This window comes from Symsagittifera roscoffensis, chromosome 3 (assembly GCF_963678635.1).
Source record: "Symsagittifera roscoffensis chromosome 3, txSymRosc1.1, whole genome shotgun sequence".
NCBI classification, from domain to species: Eukaryota; Metazoa; Xenacoelomorpha; order Acoela; family Convolutidae; genus Symsagittifera; species Symsagittifera roscoffensis.
In genome coordinates, this window is record NC_087064.1 from 25460171 (window position 1) to 25479983 (window position 19813).

Here is a 19813-nt window from a genome sequence, read left to right on the forward strand (position 1 = left end):
TGGTGGAGCTCGGCAGCACATACAGCATGACACAATTCCGGTAATGACAATAGAAAGTAGAAGAAGAATTGCGCATGCTGCGGGATAGAAAAGGAGACTCTAAAGCAATGAAAAGAAATTACAAATCCGAAAAAAAAAATTTAAAACCTGAACTTTGAATCAAAAATTTATCGAATTACCATAAAATAGGGGTTTAGTTCTAGTTTTCCATCTTCGAGATTAAGGTCGAAATTATTTGAGACTGGCTGAAAGCTCAAGACTGAAAATCGAGGAAAACTGTGAAACAAACGAGCCATCTCGGGGGTTGTATAGTTGTCCGAAGTGGAAACTTGAATGTTTTCAAACTTTTCCATATTGACGTTTCAGCTGTTATTTCTCGTAACTGACAGTAAAATTAATTTCTATGTCGTCAAAATGCTCATGATTGATCTATAAAATTAGCTCCCGCTTTCATTGCAACTTTTATAGATTGTGATCAGCAAATTCTCATAAAGCTAAAGTAAATGCCAGCAAAGACTTCGTGACTAGGTTTATTAGAAGAAGAAGAAGAAGAAAGAACACCTGAATTACTATACAATAAAAGCCGAGGCATCAGTATAGCAAAGTGTAAATAATAAAGTTGGTTAAAATTCATTGGTTACATCAAACAAAAACACAACATCACAAAACAAGCAATAAACAAAACAAAACAAGTTCGGTTACAGTTCAGAAAGTGGTTGATTAAAATATATGAAGTTACGGATACTAAAAAAACATCAGTTTTAAGAATTAAGAACGAGCTGGTATTAAAACATATTACTAGTAAGTTGGTATTATCAACATATTACTAGTAAGTTGAACCAAAATGAAACGTTTGAAAGAAATGAAGCTCAACTATCAGTCGAAAGAGCAGATAAACTTGTTTTCATACAATGCAACGCTGCTTCACTTGATAATACTGATCATAATGATTATTTAGCGGATTTTGAGTTTGTGTAAAAAGAATAGTCTTCAAACTTGGTAGTTTCAAGCAATGTAACATTCGCCCGGAAGTACATATCGACGGAAAATAAAGCTAGGTTCTAAAACGACTGGCTAGCGTCTTCTAAACACAGCTCTACAGGCTTTTCACCGTCTCTGCCAAAGCCAGTTCTTTTGGTGGTCTTTCTATAATCGGGTCGACAAAAAAATGTTACTGTTTCCGGCTTCGATCAGAACGCTCTAATTAACTGAATTACATGCAAAAATAGTGAGCTCATGGCTGGGTCTCAGTATCCCCAGACCACGAGGTCACTCCTAAAAACAGAGCTACTACTTATTTATTATTTTACCATTGTTTTTGTTCAGTAGACAAAAAGCATCATCTCCATCGAAGATGGATCAACCCTTTCCCTCAACTCCTAGCTTCTCATCTGAAAACGAATTTGAATGTTATTATTTTAATTCGTGGCATCTCCAGGAAGCTAAAAGTTTGTTAAAATAATGACTAAGTTCTCTCCCGAGACCCTTCCGGATTCTGGAATCGGGAGAAATAACGTCCTTTTTTTTCCGATGGCTGAACACGTCGTCCAAACACCCTTCCTGGTTATCGTGAATTGTTTTGTAACGATTGTAACTGCATAATCGTTACAACTCGGAATGGTCTTCCAACAATAATTTCAATTGCTATTTCAATTTGTATCGTTCACCTCGTCTATTTCAACGAATATAGTTGTTTTCTCTGGGAAACTTGTTGTTGTTGACAACAGAATTTTCAAAATGCATAAAATCAATTTTATCCACGTTATATCGACTCACTGCAAAATACAGATGGCATCATACTACACTATCATATGCGTCCAACTTCCTTCAATAATCTGCTCTTTCGAGGATATGACTTCACATAAAACATTTTTTCTGACTTCTAACATCTATGTCCCGATTTAAAACTTTTTCTCCTAGGTCCTGCCTACAAACAAACCAAAATTATCCTACTATGCTTCTTCCTTTTGGAAGTTTAGTTGTAATTGGTCCTGAAATTTTAAATTGAGGAACTCGGTGGTTAGAAGGAACAATGAATTAATCTACCTCTCCAAGAGATTACCAAAGCCTTTCATGTCACCACAAAGTGATCAGTCGTCTTATTTGATTGAAAACAATCATGCAGGATTTTTTAATATAGTTTCCACTCAAGCCTTTCTAATTAAAGGGTAAGTGTCTCTGAAGCCACGAACTAAAATCACAATGCAAATTTATATAAACAACAAACTGTTTAATCTTCAAATTTCAACTAAACGTTTTCTCTTCAGTTTCAACTGAAAACTTAGCTGCTTTGTTCTTTATTTGAGTTTTTCTCACACAAAACATTTCTGAGTTTTATCATCTTCTCCTTCGTTGCTTTTTTGTTTCTTTCTTTGTTCATTCTTTGTTTTTGTCGTTTAGAAGTTCTAAAACATCTAAATTTTTCTAATGTTGCTTCTTTTCGCAAATCTTGTTTTTCGGCCATTTGTCAAAGTTCCATCTCCTCGGTAGCTTCTTTTCTGACGCTGTTGGAAGCAGTTCTCCAATACTTTTGCTCTTCTACTCTTTATTTACAACAAGGTAGAGCATCAACGTTAGTTTCTCTGTTTCGGCAGAAGCTGTTGTGGAGGCACAACGTCACGCTTCTCTCCAAGTCTTCCTTCAACATCTCTTTTTTCCCCTACCGTCGCATTCACTTGTTCTAGAAGTTCTCTTCACTGCGGTGGTTACTGTATTCCGATGAGTTATAAAAGCTCGCTTAAAAGCTCCTGCTCCAATGTCCAGCACTGTACACTCTGCTTTGCTTCGACATATGTTTCTTGGCATGCTCGTACAACCATGCAGTCATATTGGCTCTGAACCATGGCATCAGCCGTCTTCTGGCCCATATCTTTTTAACTTCTATCGAAATGTTCAAGATTTTGCACGTTGTCTGAAAAAGATCTAAATCTTTTGGACAATCCAATTCCTGCAATTGCTTATTCGTAGGCGTTTCTTGTCTATTGTTCTCTTTTAGATGAGCTTTCAGCCACCGTATCGCCATCATAACTTCCACTATCACTATCGTTATGGGCTGTAATGAATCCGGTAAACCCATGGAGAGCAGTTCTCTACAGTCCCAGATCAACACCAGATTATTACGCCCGGGATACCACCATGTTTGTAGCATGCAATGGCAGGGGAACTCATCATGTGTCAACATGATGCTCCTCCCTCCAATTACGCTTTCCCGAAGCTTCCAGTGGTGGTTCCACTTCCATCATCACTCGGCGGACTTCATCATTCTCATCTACTGCATTGTAATCTGTGACTGTTGACCCTTTCTGCGTCTGTCTTTCAAAGTCACTGAAGTTCCAACTGGCGTACCGCATGAACTTCTTTCCCAGTATCGATTCTAATTTTTCTTTGGTTCTCTCATTTTTGCGCTTTTTTCTGTTTCAAAAAATATAGTTATCTACAAAGACGCGATTTGTGGGGGGATCAAAGTATCGCTATTTTGACCCTAAAAACCGGCCTGCTTACTGTGTTTTTCACTGAAAAACGGTATAGGTGTTTTAATATAGGCTGTATAAATAGTAATACTACTAATATTATACCACTCCGGGTTTGCTCAATACCCGAAATAAGGTGCTTAACTCGGAAACTCGCAATTCGGTGGAGGGTCACTACAGTGCAGTCACTGTCGAGCCCCCCATAGATTAATATCTTACTTTTTGTACCAAAAGGTACACAAAATTTGTTAATGATACCCAACAGTCGATTGTTGTTGTCAATGAGCCCCTTCTTGTCGCTCCTTGCACTGCTTGTTGGATCAGTCTTCTTCACTAATCCCGAGACCCCTCCGGATTGAGCGCAAATTAGCATTAATGTGCATAAATACTCAAATAACCCTATAGTACAAGCACCACAAACGGGCTACAAAAATGATCGTAACGACCCTGATTGATATAAATGCCTGTAACAACAATATATCTATCAGCAACAAACGGGAGGGTTGGACCACATCTCGTCTGAGGGGACGATTTCTACTGATTTTATACTTTTTTTTTCTGTTTTTGGTTTTTTCGGTTATTTTTTATTGTTTTTTGTGTCTCTTAGGTTCTATACTACTTTTTGTTTAGTTTCCTGTATGTCTTTAAGTGATTTTGGTCACAAACCTTTTAGGTAACGACGGGATGGCCAATCCCCCCACCCTTCCTGGTATGTGATTTTTTGGTTTTAACTAGGTTAAAAAGCTATTCACGGGAATCCGGAAGGCTTCTGCGTTCCGAACTACCCTTCCACCCCGGTGGTTAGGGCCTCGTTGTGAGCATCCGCTCGGCGTGCAGAGCTCGTTAAGGGTTCTGTCGGTCATGATGATAAAAAAGAAAAACATCCAGGAGAGCCATAAAAACATCTATGTAACATTCGCCCGGAAGTACATATCGACGAAAAAAAAGCATGATCTGAAAACAAATTTGAATGTTACTATTTTAATTCAGGACATCTCCAGGAAGCTGAAAATTTGTAAAAATAATGTTTAAGTTCTCTCCCGAGACCATTCCGGATTCTGGAATCGGGAGAAATAACGTCCTTATTTCTTTCCGGAAGGCTGAACACGTCGTCCCAACACACTTCCTGGTTCTCGTGAATTGCTTTGTAACGACTGTAACTGCACAATCGTTACAACTCGGAATGGTCTTCCAACAATAATTTCAAATGCTATTTCAATTTAAATTGTTCACCTCCTCTATTTCAACGAATATAGTTGTTTTCTCTGAGAAACTTGTTGTTGTTGTGTTTTTCGCCACTTCTGTTGGTGCGAAATCTCAAGGTCTTGACGTGTCTTTATTTCGAAACGAATTTTTAAAAATTATTATGAAACTCCAAATTAACCCTTCCGAGTTCGTCAAAATGAACGATTAAGACGTCTAATTGATTAAAACCATCAATCTTCTCAGTCAGATGCATCAATAAAATTTCGTAAGCGAACTTGCATTTTGACACATTCTAGTCGAATGTCACACAAATTCTGAGTTTTTGAAACTTGCTAGTAAAAAAAAGTAAGCTACTAATAGAAAACAGGTAATTGAATAGTAACTAACTAGTAAACAAATTTTACTTAGTAGTAACTGCACAACCCTATTCGTGACATTTGCAGTGTCGAAAAACTTTAGCAAAAAAAGTAATTTTGTCGTCTTTCTGAAATGACTTATTTTTGTAACAAGAGTCATCTAACTAATATATACGGTGGGTCGTTCCTTCTTAATTGCTCTCGCTCTGCCAAAAATTAAAAGAAATACCTGGATAAAATCGAGGTGCTAGGAAATAAAGCAGGCCGGCTTAAAAGCATACCAAATTTTAAGCAGGCTCAGAATAATTATCGAGTCAGAACGCCTACTTCAAACAAGGGATTTGAGATTAGTGACATAACATCGTGTTTAGCGAGCGTCTTAGGGAAGGCCAGCGCGCTGAGCGGATGCTCACACAGGCTTTTAACCGGTAGCCAGAAGGGTTCACCAAAACGCGAAAGCCTTCTGAATTCCCTGATCTAAGTTTAAGCCTTGTTAAAACCGAAAACTCCCGAATACTCATAGGCGAGATTTGCCGTCCCCAAGGCCAAATACAACTAAGGATACCTAAAGAGGTGCAAAAAAATCTACAGAAAAAATTATAAAAGTTGATACTGAACATTGAGAAGACATCAACAAAGAGTTACTTGCGATATTGAACGAGATACGACATCGATTGTATTCTAAGACAAAGTCAAAAGGTCGAGCTTAAGTAAAAAGGTCTGTGACCATTCTACGAGCAGTTCAACCACTCCCAGTAGCTAGTATGAGAATCTGAATGAACTGCTTGCAAAATTTTTCGACATCGAAGTGGCCGATATCGAGACCAACAGGACACACAGCCAGGAGTGTGTGTCCTCCGCAATTTGAATATCTACAACCAAAGCTTTTGAAAATGGAGGTTAGAAACCTGTTGGCACAGTCAGGGGTGAGTCAACTGGTGTTCTTAATGCTGCCAGTTATCCTCAACCAAATCTACAGCTCTCTCTAGAGAAAACTACTTCAGATGGGAAATTGCCGGTTCTAGATTTTTATATAAATGTATCGAAAGATATGAGGTTGACCTGCAGCTGGTATCAAAAAATTAAACAGTTAGTGGGACTTCAATGAACTATTGGAGCTGCGAAGAGGGAATTCAATACCGTGATAAATTAGTTTTGATATTGACAGAATCAGGTATTGGTATTGGTATTGATCAATACCAGGTTCCTGGTATTGGTATTGATCAAAACCAGGTTCTTGGTGTTCTGAAGCGTCTCAGATCAATCTAAAATCACAAAATTTATTGTAAGACTAATTTTTTAGTGGGATTTGACTGGGATAAATATGTAAAAAAAAAACAGAAAATTATAGAGACTTCATGCAAGACAATTCGATCCAAAATCTTTCGTGTTTCAAACATTTCGTGATTTTTGCTAACACGAGATTTCAAGTCTTTGCAAAAGTTTTGAGGTATTGTAACAAAATTTTGAGGTATTGACTGGGTTTGGTTTTAGTATTGATGACTCAGTTCGATATTGGTGTTGGTATTGAGGCCTTGGTATTGGTATTGTGCTATTGGTATTAATGTTGGCATATTTTTATATTAATTCAATATAAATTCCTTGGTTGCGAGCGAAGTGTAATTCAAGCCACTGTGTGGAGTGTTTAGGTGTACCTCTAGTTAAGAGCATTTTGATGAAAATAACAAAGAGCAATGGCTCTTAAATCGGACCCTGATAATTGTTCCGCAAAAGTGGCAGCAGAAGGCCTGATTTAAGTTTTCGAGGTTAAGAGAAGCACCTTGTTTATTTCAGTCACGAAAAGATACAAAGCCTTCAATGCTGATGGTTCAAAAATGTATGTTAGTGGGTATATCTCAATCTATGTTAGTTAAACTGATTGATCTTACGAATGCTTTCAATTCTATACGGAGAGATATTGTAGCAGAGAAACTACAAGAACACAAAACGGAACTGAGTAACTTTTTCTATCTTTGTTTTGGCCAGACGACTTGTCTTTCATTTGGTGATTATCTTGTCGACTCATCTGAAGGCGCACAACAAGGAGACCCACTAGCTGTATTTTTATTTTGCCTGGCAATCAACGTTTTTCTGAAAGCCCATATATCAATGTTCAAATCTGGCTACGTGGATGACATAAGTGTCGGTGATATCGTGTGGCAGAATGTCCTCAAAAGCTTCAGACCGTGATAGCAGAAGGTATCAAGATCGGACTGGATCTGAATCTGAAAAGCAGAACGAATGGTCACTTCCAATGATGCTTCAACAAGCTGAGTCGCTTAAAGAATCAGGACACGCTTGAACGCCTTGGTGTGCCCCGGAGCTGCTGACTGGCTCAACGCCCTTCCCTCGAGAACACTAGCACTCCATGATGAATTCCGAATTGCCATAGGTTATTGTCTTGGCGCACCGGTCTGTACCCCACACGGGTGCTCTTGTGGCGATATAGTCGATGCCTATGGTAAGCATGCATTAGTTTGCAAAAAGAGCAGATCTGTTCATGCAAAACATTCGATGGGCAATCATATTATTCATAGGGCGTTTATTCAAGTCAACATCCCGTCGACCATCGAGCCCCAGGGATTATTCCGGTCTGACCGTAAGAGACCAGTTGGACTCACACTGGTTCCATGGACGCACGGAAGAGCATTGGCTTGGGACTTCACCTGCGCACATAGACTGGCATCCTCGTACACCCAGCTCGCGAGTCGAGAAGGACCCTTTTGGAGGTCTGGGTACTAATAAAAAGTGACATAGCGCAGACGCTACTACGGAAATTTATTGAAAAATGTTTGAATCAGAGTTTTTAATAAGAGTTATCAGATTTTAAAAGTAATTTCAATATACAGTTTTTCACAAACAGTCTTAGACTTTCTATTGATTACAATTTAAAGAAGTAAAAAAATGACTCAGAAATTTTTCTAAATAGTATTATAGTTTTAAAGTAATTTCAATATATTGAAAGCTTTAAGAGGTCAACTGTCTTTGGCTAATTTTTCTCAAGACGATTTAGACTCAAAATTGATGTAAAACTTTGAAAAATTTTTTTAAAATCTTTTATAAAAAAATTGTAAGTAAAATCGTAAATTAAGCTAGGTTCTAAAACGACTGGCTAGCGTCTTCTGAACCCAGCTCTACATGCTTTTCACCGTCTCTGCTAAAGCCAGTTCATGGTCTTTCTATAATCGGGTCGACAAAAAAATGTTACTGTTTCCGGTTTCGATCAGAACGCTCTAATTAACTGAATTACATGCGAAAATAGTGAGCTCATGGCTGGGTCTCAGTAACTCCAGACCACGAGGTCGCTCCTAAAAACAGGGCTACTACTTATTTTTTATTTTACTATTGTTTTTGTTCAGTAGATAAAAATCATCATCTCCATCGAAGATGGATCAATCCTTTCCCTCAACTCCTAGCTTCTCATAATCTGAAAACGAATTTGAATGTTTTTATTCTAATTCAGGACATCTCCAGGAAGCTAAAAATTTTTTAAAATAATTTTTAGGTTCTCTCCCGAGACCCCTCCGGATTCTGGAATCGGGAGAAATAACGTCCTTATTTCTTTCCGGAAGGCTGAACACGTCGTCCCAACACACTTCCTGGTTCTCGTGAATTGCTTTGTAACGACTGTAACTGCACAATCGTTACAACTCGGAATGGTCTTCCAACAATAATTTCAAATGCTATTTCAATTTGTATCGTTCACCTCCTCTATTTCAACGAATATAGTTGTTTTCTCTGAGAAACTTGTTGTTGCTGTTGACAACAGAATTTTCAAAATGCATAAAATAAGTTTTATCCACGTCATATCGACTCACTGCAAAATACAGATGGCATCAAACTACACTATCATATCCTTCCAAGTTCCTTCACTAATCTGCACTTTCGAGGATATGACTTCAGATAAAACATTTTTTCTGACTTCTAACGTCTATGTCCCGATTTAAAACCTTTTCACCTAGGTCCTGCCAACCAACAAATTCAAATTATCCTACTATGCTTCTTCCTTTCAGAAAATTAGTTGTAATTTATCCTGAAATTCAAATTTAAGGAACTCGGTGGTTAGAAGGAACAATGAAATAATCTCCCTCTTCAAGAGATTACCAAAGCCTTTCATGTCACCACAAAGCGATCAGTCGTCTTGTTCGATCAAAAACAATCATGCTAGAATTTTTAGAAAAATTTCCACTCAAGCTTTTCTAAATCAATGGTAAATGTCTCTGAAGCCACGAACTAAAATCACAATGCAAATTTATATAAGGAACAAGTTGTTTAATCTTCAAAAATAAACTAAATGTTTTCTCTTCAGTTTCAACTGAAAACTTAGCTGCTTTGTTCTTTATTTGAGTTTTTTTCACACAAAACAATTCGGAGTTTTAACATCTTCTCCTTCGTTGCTTCTTTGTTTTTTTCTTTGTTCGTTCTTTGTTTTTGTCGTTTAGATGTACTAAAACATCTAATTATTCTAATGTTTCTTCTTTTTGCAAATCTTGTTTTTCGGCCATTTGTCAATGTTCAATCTCCTCCTCCTGCAACATTAACTCCGCACTTTCAGTCTCTGTGTCTTGAAACACATTGGTAGCTATTGTGACGCTGTTGGAAGTAGTCCTCCAACACTTCTGCTCTTCTACTCTTTGTTTACAACAAGGTAGAGCATCAACGTTAGTTTCTCTGTTTCGGCAGAAGCTGTTGTAGAGGCACAACGTCACGCTTCTCTCCAAGTCTTCCTTCAACATCTGACCCATATGTTTTTAATTTCTATCGGAATGTTCAAGATTTTCCGCGTTGTCTCAAAAAGATCTAAATCTTTTAGACAATCCAATTCCTGCAATTGCTCTTTCGTAGGCGTTTCTTGTCTATTGTTCTATTTTAGATGAGCTTTCAGCCATCGTATTGCCATCATAACTCCCACTATCACTATCGTTATGGGCTGTAATGAATCTGGTAAACCCATGGAGAGCAGCTCTCCACAGTCCCAGATCAACACCAGATTACTACGCCCGGGATACCACCATGTTTGTAGCAAGCAATGGCAGGGGAACTCATCATGTGTCAACATGATGCTCCTCCCTCCAATTACGCTTTCCCGAAGCTTCCAGTGGTGGTTCCACTTCTATCATCACTCGGCGGACTTCATCATTCTCATCTACTGCATTGTAATCTGTGATTGTTGACCCTTTCTGCGTCTGTCTTTCAAAGTCACTGAAGTTCCAACTGGCGTACCGCATGAACTTTTTTCCCAGTATCGATTCCAATTCTTCTTTGATTCTCTCAATTTTGCGCTTTTTTCTGTTTCAAAAAATATTGTTATCTAAAAAATCGCGATTTGTGGGGGGATCAAAATATCGCTATTTTCACCCTAAAAACCGGCCTGCTTACTGTGTTTTTCACTGAAAAACGGTATAGGTGTTTTAATATAGGCTGTATAAATAGTAATACTACTAATATTATACCACTCCGGGTTTGCTCAATACCCGAAATAAGGTGCTTAACTCGGAAACTCGCAATTCGGTGGAGGGTCACTACAGTGCAGTCACTGTCGAGCCCCCCATAGATTAATATCTTACTTTTTGTACCAAAAGGTACACAAAATTTGTTAATGATACCCAACAGTCGATTGTTGTTGTCAATGAGCCCCTTCTTGTCGCTCCTTGCACTGCTTGTCGGATCAGTCTTCTTCTCTAATCCCGAGACCTCTCCGGATTGAGCGCAAATTAGCATTAATGTGCATAAATACTCAAATAACCCTATAGCACAAGCACCACAAACGGGCTACAAAAATGATCGTAACGACCCTGATTGATATAAATGCCTGTAACAACAATATATCTATCAGCAACAAACGGGAGGGTTGGACCACATCTCGTCTGAGGGGACGATTTCTACTGTTTTTATACTTTTTTTTTCTGTTTTTGGTTTTTTCGGTTATTTTTTATTGTTTTTTGTGTCTCTTAGGTACTATACTACTTTTTGTTTAGTTTCCTGTATGTCTGTAAGTGATTTTGGTCACAAACCTCTCAGGTAACGACGGGACGGCCAATCACCCCACCCTTCCTGGTACGTGAATTTTCGGTTTTAACTCGGCGTGCAGTGCTCGTTAACGGTTCTGTCGGTCATGATGATAAAAAAGAAAAACATCCAGGAGAGCCATAAAAACATCTATGTAACATTCGCCCGGAAGTACATATCGACGGAAAATAAAGCATGATCTGAAAACAAATTTGAATGTTACTATTTTAATTCAGGACATCTCCAGGAAGCTGAAAGTTTGTTAAAATAATGTTTAAGTTCTCTCCCGAGACCATTCCGGATTCTGGAATCGGGAGAACTAACGTCCTTATTTCTTTCCGGAAGGCTGAACACGTCGTCCCAACACACTTCCTGGTTCTCGTGAATTGCTTTGTAACGACTGTAACTGCACAATCGTTACAACTCGGAATGTTCTTCCAACAATAATTTCAAATGCTATTTCAAATTAAGTTGTTCACCTCCTCTATTTCAACGAATATAGTTGTTTTCTCTGAGAAACTTGTTGTTGTTGTGTTTTTCGCTACTTCTGTTGGTGCGAAATCTCAAGGTCTTGACGTGTCTTTATTTCGAAACGAATTTTTAAAAATTATTATGAAACTCCAAATTAACCCTTCCGAGTTCGTCAAAATGAACGATTAAGACGTCTAATTGATTAAAACCATCAATCTTCTCAGTCAGATGCATCAATAAAATTTCGTAAACGAACTTGCATTTTGACACATTCTAGTCGAATGTCACACAAATTCTGAGTTTTTGAAACTTGCTAGTAAAAAAAAGTAAGCTACTAATAGAAAACAGGTAATTGAATAGTAACTAACTAGTAAACAAATTTTACTTAGTAGTAACTGCACAACCCTATTCGTGACATTTGCAGTGTCGAAAAACTTTAGCAAAAAAAGTAATTTTGTCGTCTTTCTGAAATGACTTATTTTTGTAACAAGAGTCATCTAACTAATATATACGGTGGGTCGTTCCTTCTTAATTGCTCTCGCTCTGCCAAAAATCAAAAGAAATACCTGGATAAAATCGAGGTGCTAGGAAATAAAGCAGGCCGGCTTAAAAGCATACCAAATTTTAAGCAGACTCAGAATAATTATCGAGTCAGAACGCCAACTTCAAACAAGGGATTTGAGATTAGTGACATAACATCGTGTTTAGCGAGCGTGTTAGGGAACGCCAGTCCGCTGAGCGAATGCTCACACAGGCTTTTAAACGGTAGCCAGGAGGGTTCACCAAAACAAGAAAGCCTTCTGAATTCCCTGATCTAAGTTTAAGCCTTATTAAAACCGAAAACTCCCGAATCTTCATAGGCCAGGTTTTGCCGTCCCCAAGGCCAAATACAAATAAAGATACCTAAAGAGGTGCAAAAAATCTACAGAAAAAATTATAAAAGTTGATACTGAACATTGAGAAGACATCAACAAAGAGTTACTTGCGATATTGAACGAGATAAGACATCGATTGTATTCTAAGATTTAGTCAAAAGAAGGACGAACCCGCCCGGTTGTACGATCGAGCTTAAGTAAAAAGGTCTGTCACCATTCTTCAACCACTCCCGGTAGCTCGTATGAGAATATAAATGAACAGCTTGCAAAATTTTTCGATATCGAAGTGGCCGATATCGAGACCAACAGGACACACAACCAGGAGTGTGTGTCCTCCGCAATTTATATGTCTACAACCAAAGCTTTGAAAATGGCGGTTAAAAAATTGTTGGCACAGTCAAGGGTGAGTCAACTAGTGTTCTTAATGCTGCCAGTTATCCTCAACCAAATCTACAGCTCTCTCTAGAGAAAACTACTTCAGATGGGAAATTGCCGGTTCTGGATTTTTACATAAATGTATCAAAAGATATGAGGTTGACCTGCAACTGGTATCAAAAAGTTAAACAGTTAGTGGGACTTCAATGAACCGTAGGAGCTGCCAGCAGGGTTTCAATACCGTGAAAAATTAGTGTTGATATTGACAGAATCAGGTATTGGTATTGGTATTGATCAAGACCAGGTTCCTGGTATTGTTATTGATCAAAACCAGGTTCTTGGTGTTCTGAAGCGTCTTAGATCAATCTAAAATCACAAAATTTTTTGTAAGATTAGTTTTTTAGTGGGATTTGACTGGGATAAACATGTAAAAAAGAAAAACAGAATATTACAGAGAATTCATGCAAGACATTTTGATCCAAAATGTTTCGTGTTTCAAACGTTTCGTGATTTTTGCTAACACGAGATTTCAAAGTTTTTGCAAAAGTTTTGAGTAATTGTAACAAAATTTTGAGGTATTGACTGGGTTTGGTTTTAGTATTGATGACTCAGTTCGATATTGGTGTTGGCATTGAGGCCTTGGTATTGGTATTGTGGTTTTGGTATTAATTTTGGCATTAATTTATATTAATTCAATAAAAATTCCTTGGTTGCGAGCGAAGTGTAATCCAAGCCATGTGTGGAGTGTTTAGGAGTACCTCTAGTTTGGAGCATTTTGATGAAAAAACAAAGCGCAATGGCTCACAAATCGGACCCTGATAATTGTTCCGCAAAAGTGGCAGCAGAAGGCCTGATTTAAGTTTTCGAGGTCAAGAGAAGCACCTTGTTTATTTCAGTCACAAAAAGATACAAAGCCTTCAATGCTGATGGTTCAAAATTGTATGTTAGTGGATATATCTCAACCTATGTTAGTTAAACTGATTGATCTTACGAATGCTTTCAACTCTATACGGAGAGATATTGTAGCAGAGAAACTACAAGAACATATACCGGAACTGAGTAACTTTTTCTATCTTTGTTTTGGCCAGACGATTTGTCTTTCATTTGGTGATTTTCTTGTCGACTCATCTGAAGGCGCACAACAAGGAGACCCACTAGCTGTATTTTTATTTTGCCTGGCAATCAACGTTTTTCTGAAAGCCCATATATCAATGTTCAAATCTGGCTACGTGGATGACATAAGTGTCGGTGATATCGTGTGGCAGAATGTCCTCAAAGATCTTGAGACCATGATAGCAGAAGAAATCAAGATCGGACTGGATCTGAATCTGAAAAACAGGTCTGAGTTGATTGTATTTTGCGATGATGCCAGAGAAAAAATTCAATCATTCAACCCTTCTTAGCAGTTTTTTTTCCACATGACCATCACTGAACCTACGGACTTGGTTCTCCTAGGTGCCCCGATTGGCGAAAAGGCACAAGAAATTGTTGTTCAAGATAAAATCAACGAACTCAGTCGAATGTGCATTGGATGCAATCGCTTCCGTCAAATGTTGCTTTCTTCCTGCTTAAGAATTGTTTCTACATTCCAAAACTGGTGTACATACTGCGAACGTCAACATTATTCCTGAAAACAGACGCCCTTCACCGTTTTGACGAGAATATCCGGAACACACTGCCATTGATCTTCAACTTCGAGATTGACGATCCACGATGGGAGCTTTTGACATTGCCATGCAAACTGGGTGGAATGAGTACTGTTCAGGTCCATAAATTGGGTATTGCTTCGTATGCGTCATCCATATTTAGCACTCTAGATATCTGTAATAACATCTATGCCAATGAAGCAACAACTGAATCTCTAATCGGATCTGTAGTACAACACTGGCGAAGTACCATAAACAAAGATGAACCTCTACCAGAGCGCAAATTCAAGCAGAACGAATGGTCACACCCAATGATGCTTCAACAAGCTGAGTCGCTTAAAGAATCAGGACACGCTTGAACGCCTTGGTGTGCCCCGGAGCTGCTGACTGGCTCAACGCCCTTCCCTCGAGAACACTAGCACTCCATGATGAATTCCGAATTGCCATAGGTTATCGTCTTGGCGCACCGGTCTGTACCCCACACGGGTGCTCTTGTGGCGATATAGTCGATGCCTATGGTAAGCATGCATTAGTTTGCAAAAAGAGCAGATCTGTTCATGCAAAACATTCGATGGGCAATCATATGATTCATAGCGCATTTATTCAAGTCAACGTCCTGTCGAACATCGAGCCCCAGAGATTATTCCGGTCTTACCGTAAGAGACCAGTTGGACTCACACTGGTTCCATGGACGCACGGAAGAGCGTTTGCTTGGGACTTCACCTGCGCACATAGGCTGGCATCCTCGTACACCCAGCTCGCGAGTCGAGAAGGACCCACTGTGGCAGATGCAGCCGAATCACGAAAACGCGCCAAATACGAAGAGATATCGGCAACACACATCTTCCAACCTATTGCGATTGAAACCTTTGGAGGTCTGGGTACTAATACACTGCGCTTTATAACAAGCCTTGGTAAACGAGTGACGCAAGCTACTGGCGATGACAGAGCGACAATTTTCTTGCTGCAGAGACTTGGCACTGCTGTACAGCGTGGAACAGCCGCGTGTGTGCGCGAAACTCTTGCTGTTGAAGTTGACGATACGGTTGGTGCCGACTTTCGGCGATAACCAAGATTGAGTCTTGACTGTTTTTTGAACAGCATAAAAAATGATTTTTTGTATAAATTTGGTGCTACTCTTGAAAAATTCCTCGGACTTGGTCCATTTTGTTTTTTAAATGTGTCTGAATTCACATTATTCCCCTGTTTAACTGATTGGCATTTGAGCACTAAAATCTAGAAACATAAAAAATGACTCACAGGTAGGACTCCAGCTGGAGCGATGCAGAAAAAAGTGACCTAGCGCAGACGCTACTAGGGAAATTGTATTGAAAAATGCTTGAATCAGATTTTAAAAGTAATTTCAATATACAGTTTTTCACAAACAGTCTTAGACTTTTATAACAATTACAATATAAAGAATAAAAAAATTGACTCAGAAATTTTTCTAAATAGTATTATAGTTTTAATGTAATTTCAATATACAACCTTTCAAGAACATTCTTAGAATTTTAAAGTAATTTCAATATTTTGAAAGCTTTAAGAGGTCAACTGTAATTGGCAAATTTTTCTCATGACAATTTAGACTCAAAATTGATTAAAGCTTTGAAAAAAAAATTTTTAAATCGTTTATAAAAAAATTGTAAGTAAAATTGATGTCATTCAGATTAGTTCGTTGTAAAAACCGTGACAAAGCACAAAGTGGCAAAAAAATTTGAAAATTTAATTTTAACAAAAATCATATTCATCAAAAAGAGCAACAAGCCAACTTTGAGCAGTTTTTAGCTAGCAAATGCGAGTTATTAGGTGACAATGAGGCATATTTTTGACTAAAAATTCAGCTTTGCATGCAACGTTGAACTGAAGGTAGTCTGATCTCTTTAATCAATTTAGTCTGTTTGGTTTTTTAGGCAGTTTGGGTTAGACAGATAACCGAACGAAATTATTATTGAATAGAAACCAAAAATCAAAAAACAAAAAAAGTAAAAACTAAACAGTAAGAATCGTAAAACTAGCAGAGAGTATCTTCTCAGACGAGAGGCAACTCGATTTCAAGTTTGCTTTCTTTTAAAATATTATAACTTGTGCTTTTCTACCTTCAGTACCCCTTTCCCAACTCTAGAAACAAAAAGCCCCAATGGCTAAGTTCTTTAAATACCTAAAACACGCGAACACATATAAAAATAGGGTTGGAAGCGCTCAAGTATACCGTTATTTTTATTAGACAGTGGAGCTTTGATCAATTTCAGATGGATCAACCTAAAACTCGCCCTATCTCAACATAATCACATAAAATGCACTCGAGAAACTAAATTGAGTTCTACCATAGTTACGTGACTCCAGAACCAGGTATGTACGATAGGTAAAGCAATTCTAGAAGTTTTTCTTATTTATATGTTTTAACTCAAGCAATTTAGTCTTTTGAACCATTGGGCTCACTTGTCTGTCTTCCCAATCATGATGTTCACTCGCCCAGCGATTGCGCTCCCGTCTGATTTCTCGATGTTCTCTGTCGGGAAAAATACCTCTCTGCTACTCGAAATGATAGTTTTCTGCGAATTTCCGAATAGCGTTTTCACTCTAGTGTAATTTTGTTTGATTTTCCCGCAATTGTAAATTGAGAATTGTAACCCAATTAACTTCTGGCTTTCAGTTGTTGCGAGAAATTTAAGCATGATACGGTCTATTCTAACTTTTTAAAAATTATTTCTGTCCCAAAATCAATGCTAAACATCCAAATCAAGGTCCAACTTCCAAATATGACCGACTGTCACATACTCCCCGGACTCAAGATCGATGTCCTCATCGCGCGTCGTGATGATTTCAGTGTTTCCAGAAACATTGAGTGTGTTTCAAAATACAGTGCCACTGGTCATTTAAAGAAGTTTGCAGCTGTTCAACCTTAGCTACATCCCTAAAATTCACAGCCATATAAAATTTTCACTCTATAGTTAAACAGCAACCAAAATCTGCATCCAACTGCACCCTGGATTTCAGCTTTATGAGCTGTTTTTTTTTCTAAAATTCAATTCAGTCAGAAAATTTTCATGCGAAATTTTGATACATAAATAGATATAGTTTAGTATTAACAATTATTCGTATGTTAAAATTTCTTCTTCCTGACCTCAGATTTCATCTGATTTCACACTCAAGTGCAAAATTCCTTCCGTGCTCGAGACTCAAGAATCCATCCAAAGTAACTGGCCTAATCCGTCCCCCTGTCTTTGAAAAACTGGGTCCAGACGAGTTCGACACCAGGATCTGCCTCGTCAATTCTTCTTCATCATGGGAACAAATCACGATTTCATCCCATGCTTTCACTTGTTCATAGGCCAGCATCTACTCCTGCTGCTCCTGAATTTTTCTATGATGGTTTGGCTGCTTCTTCACCTTGGGCTCCCTGTGCAGGCAAAAGGAGTGATGTCAGCTCAAGCTAACAATTTTTGCAAGGTCTTTTTCCAATATCGATTCCCTTGTTTTATTATTATCTCTAGACCCCTTACCAACCCGCTTCAATCCCGTGGTTATTCCGTTGCCATGGGTAAGCAGTGATCTCATGAAAACTCTTTCGGATGCTTCTTCATGTGGTACTTCGTCAATACATACAGCCAAGAGGTCAACGTCGCTTTGAATCACAGAAAAATTGTATGCCACTCTATACGAATTTCATTTCCTTAGGTACAGCGAATAACTTGCACGCAGTCTCAAACAACTCAACTCTCCTGCTATAATCAGTAGCCTGTATCGCCTCCCGATGCTTCGTTACGTTCTCTTCAATCCATCGCAATGCTAGCATCAAGCTCACCACGAAGAGAGTGAACTTTTGTTGATAATCTGGCAATTCTTCCTTCCCTGGTGACAATCTCACCCGTTGCGTGACTTCTTCATTCAAATTTGCTCGTAGACGTGGGCACCAAGAAGGTCTGAATAACTTCCAAACTGTTCCAAATTTCGTGAACAGTACGTTACCCTCGCCTCCTAGTCTCAATTCGACTCTCTTCCCGGACCGTGGCACGCAGATGACCTCGGGTCCCTTCTCAAGAAGTAAGTGCAGGCTCGGTTTTTCCCTTTCCGTCGTGTCAATTTATATTATTTTCTCTGTCCAAATTTTTTTTCTGTTACCTCAAAATTCATATAGGCAGCTCCTGCCACTGTGCTCAAGAAGGCATTATATGACATTCTCGTGACGCCAGAATCATACTGATATTCTCAGCGCTTCGTGGGTTCCAAATACTCCTCCGCCACAACCAGGCCACGATGTACATCATGACTGCTTTCAAACTTCTTGTTTGAGAACCTCTTGATCTCGTCGATGTTCGCATGGTTCTCAAAAGACTGCCCTTGTCACAAAAGACTGCTGGAATCACTATCCTTCTCAATCCGGGTACTTTGACACACATTCAAGATGAGACTCGAGCCCTCCTCTCCAATGCCCTATTTTCCGCCGCTTTCTGATAGCAAGCTTTGATTGCAGCATCAGGTATCACTGACATGATCCATCCCAAGAAACAGGTGTCAGCAATTGGTACACATGTAGGCCTTTATCACCCAACTTTAGCCTGACGGCTAAAATCAGATCTTCTAATGCCACCCCAGTCAAGCACCAAGCGAACAACAACTGTCCCGCCGCCCTGGTAAAAGGATTCGCCATCAGAGGCTCGGCTGATAAGCGTGCTCTCATCTCGCTTTCAAAGTACTCTAACAAAAACTTTTCGCACCTTCGTCCCAATTGGCTTCTCAATTCCAACTTGTTCACTTCTACTTTTGCTGCGTGGCCCTACTTTGGAGCTTTCTACACGCTCCGCGATCCAAGTTCTTTAGACAGTTCTCTAACTCTTTCATTGTATCCAAAGCTATACATCAGGAGCGACTAGTTTCTCTCATTTATCCCTCCTCAAGGGGATCACACGTGACTTGTCTTCCAACGTTCTGGCGTTGACTCGACATCCACTCCCTGCCAACTTCCAATTCTCACTTTTGCCTTCTGGTGGAACCTCTCTTTGTCTTCACCCTCTGAGGTTTAAAGTCTTCTTCTGTCCTTGAACCAGGCGTAGCCTCCATCTCGGCCATTACTTAAGTCAATTTCCTAGACATCGAGTTGTCTTTGTAAGCTGCAGTCTTCCATCTAGTCAGAACCATCGAAATAGTCTCTTTCGAGTTCGCCACTGACACAGCCTCCACTGAAGGACTCACTTCCTCTACTTCTCGCTTCCTCTTTCTTCAACTCGACTCTTTATTCGGGGGTGTGGTCACGATCATAACCGAAGCTGCCTCCCTAGATCCTCTTCATCCGACTCTTCTTTTGTCTTAGGTATGAAAAAAAATTTTCTTTATGATAACTTTTAGCCTTCACTTTTCACTTTAATTTTTCTTTTTTAGATCGCTTCCTTATCCAGTCCAGTTGC

General features: G+C 38.9%; 1 protein-coding gene across 1 annotated transcript in view; it reads right to left on the reverse strand.

Moving 5' to 3' along the window:
* LOC134842945 (protein tweety homolog 1-A-like) overlaps positions 1–591 on the reverse strand; it is a gene marked incomplete in the record, with an annotated part of 36625 nt that extends 36034 nt beyond the window's left edge. The window contains 2 exon segments of the mRNA XM_063859480.1: positions 1–99; positions 180–591. Coding sequence (XP_063715550.1) covers positions 1–99; positions 180–353 — 273 coding nt within the window.
* Between the last annotated feature and the right edge of the window lie 19222 nt (positions 592–19813).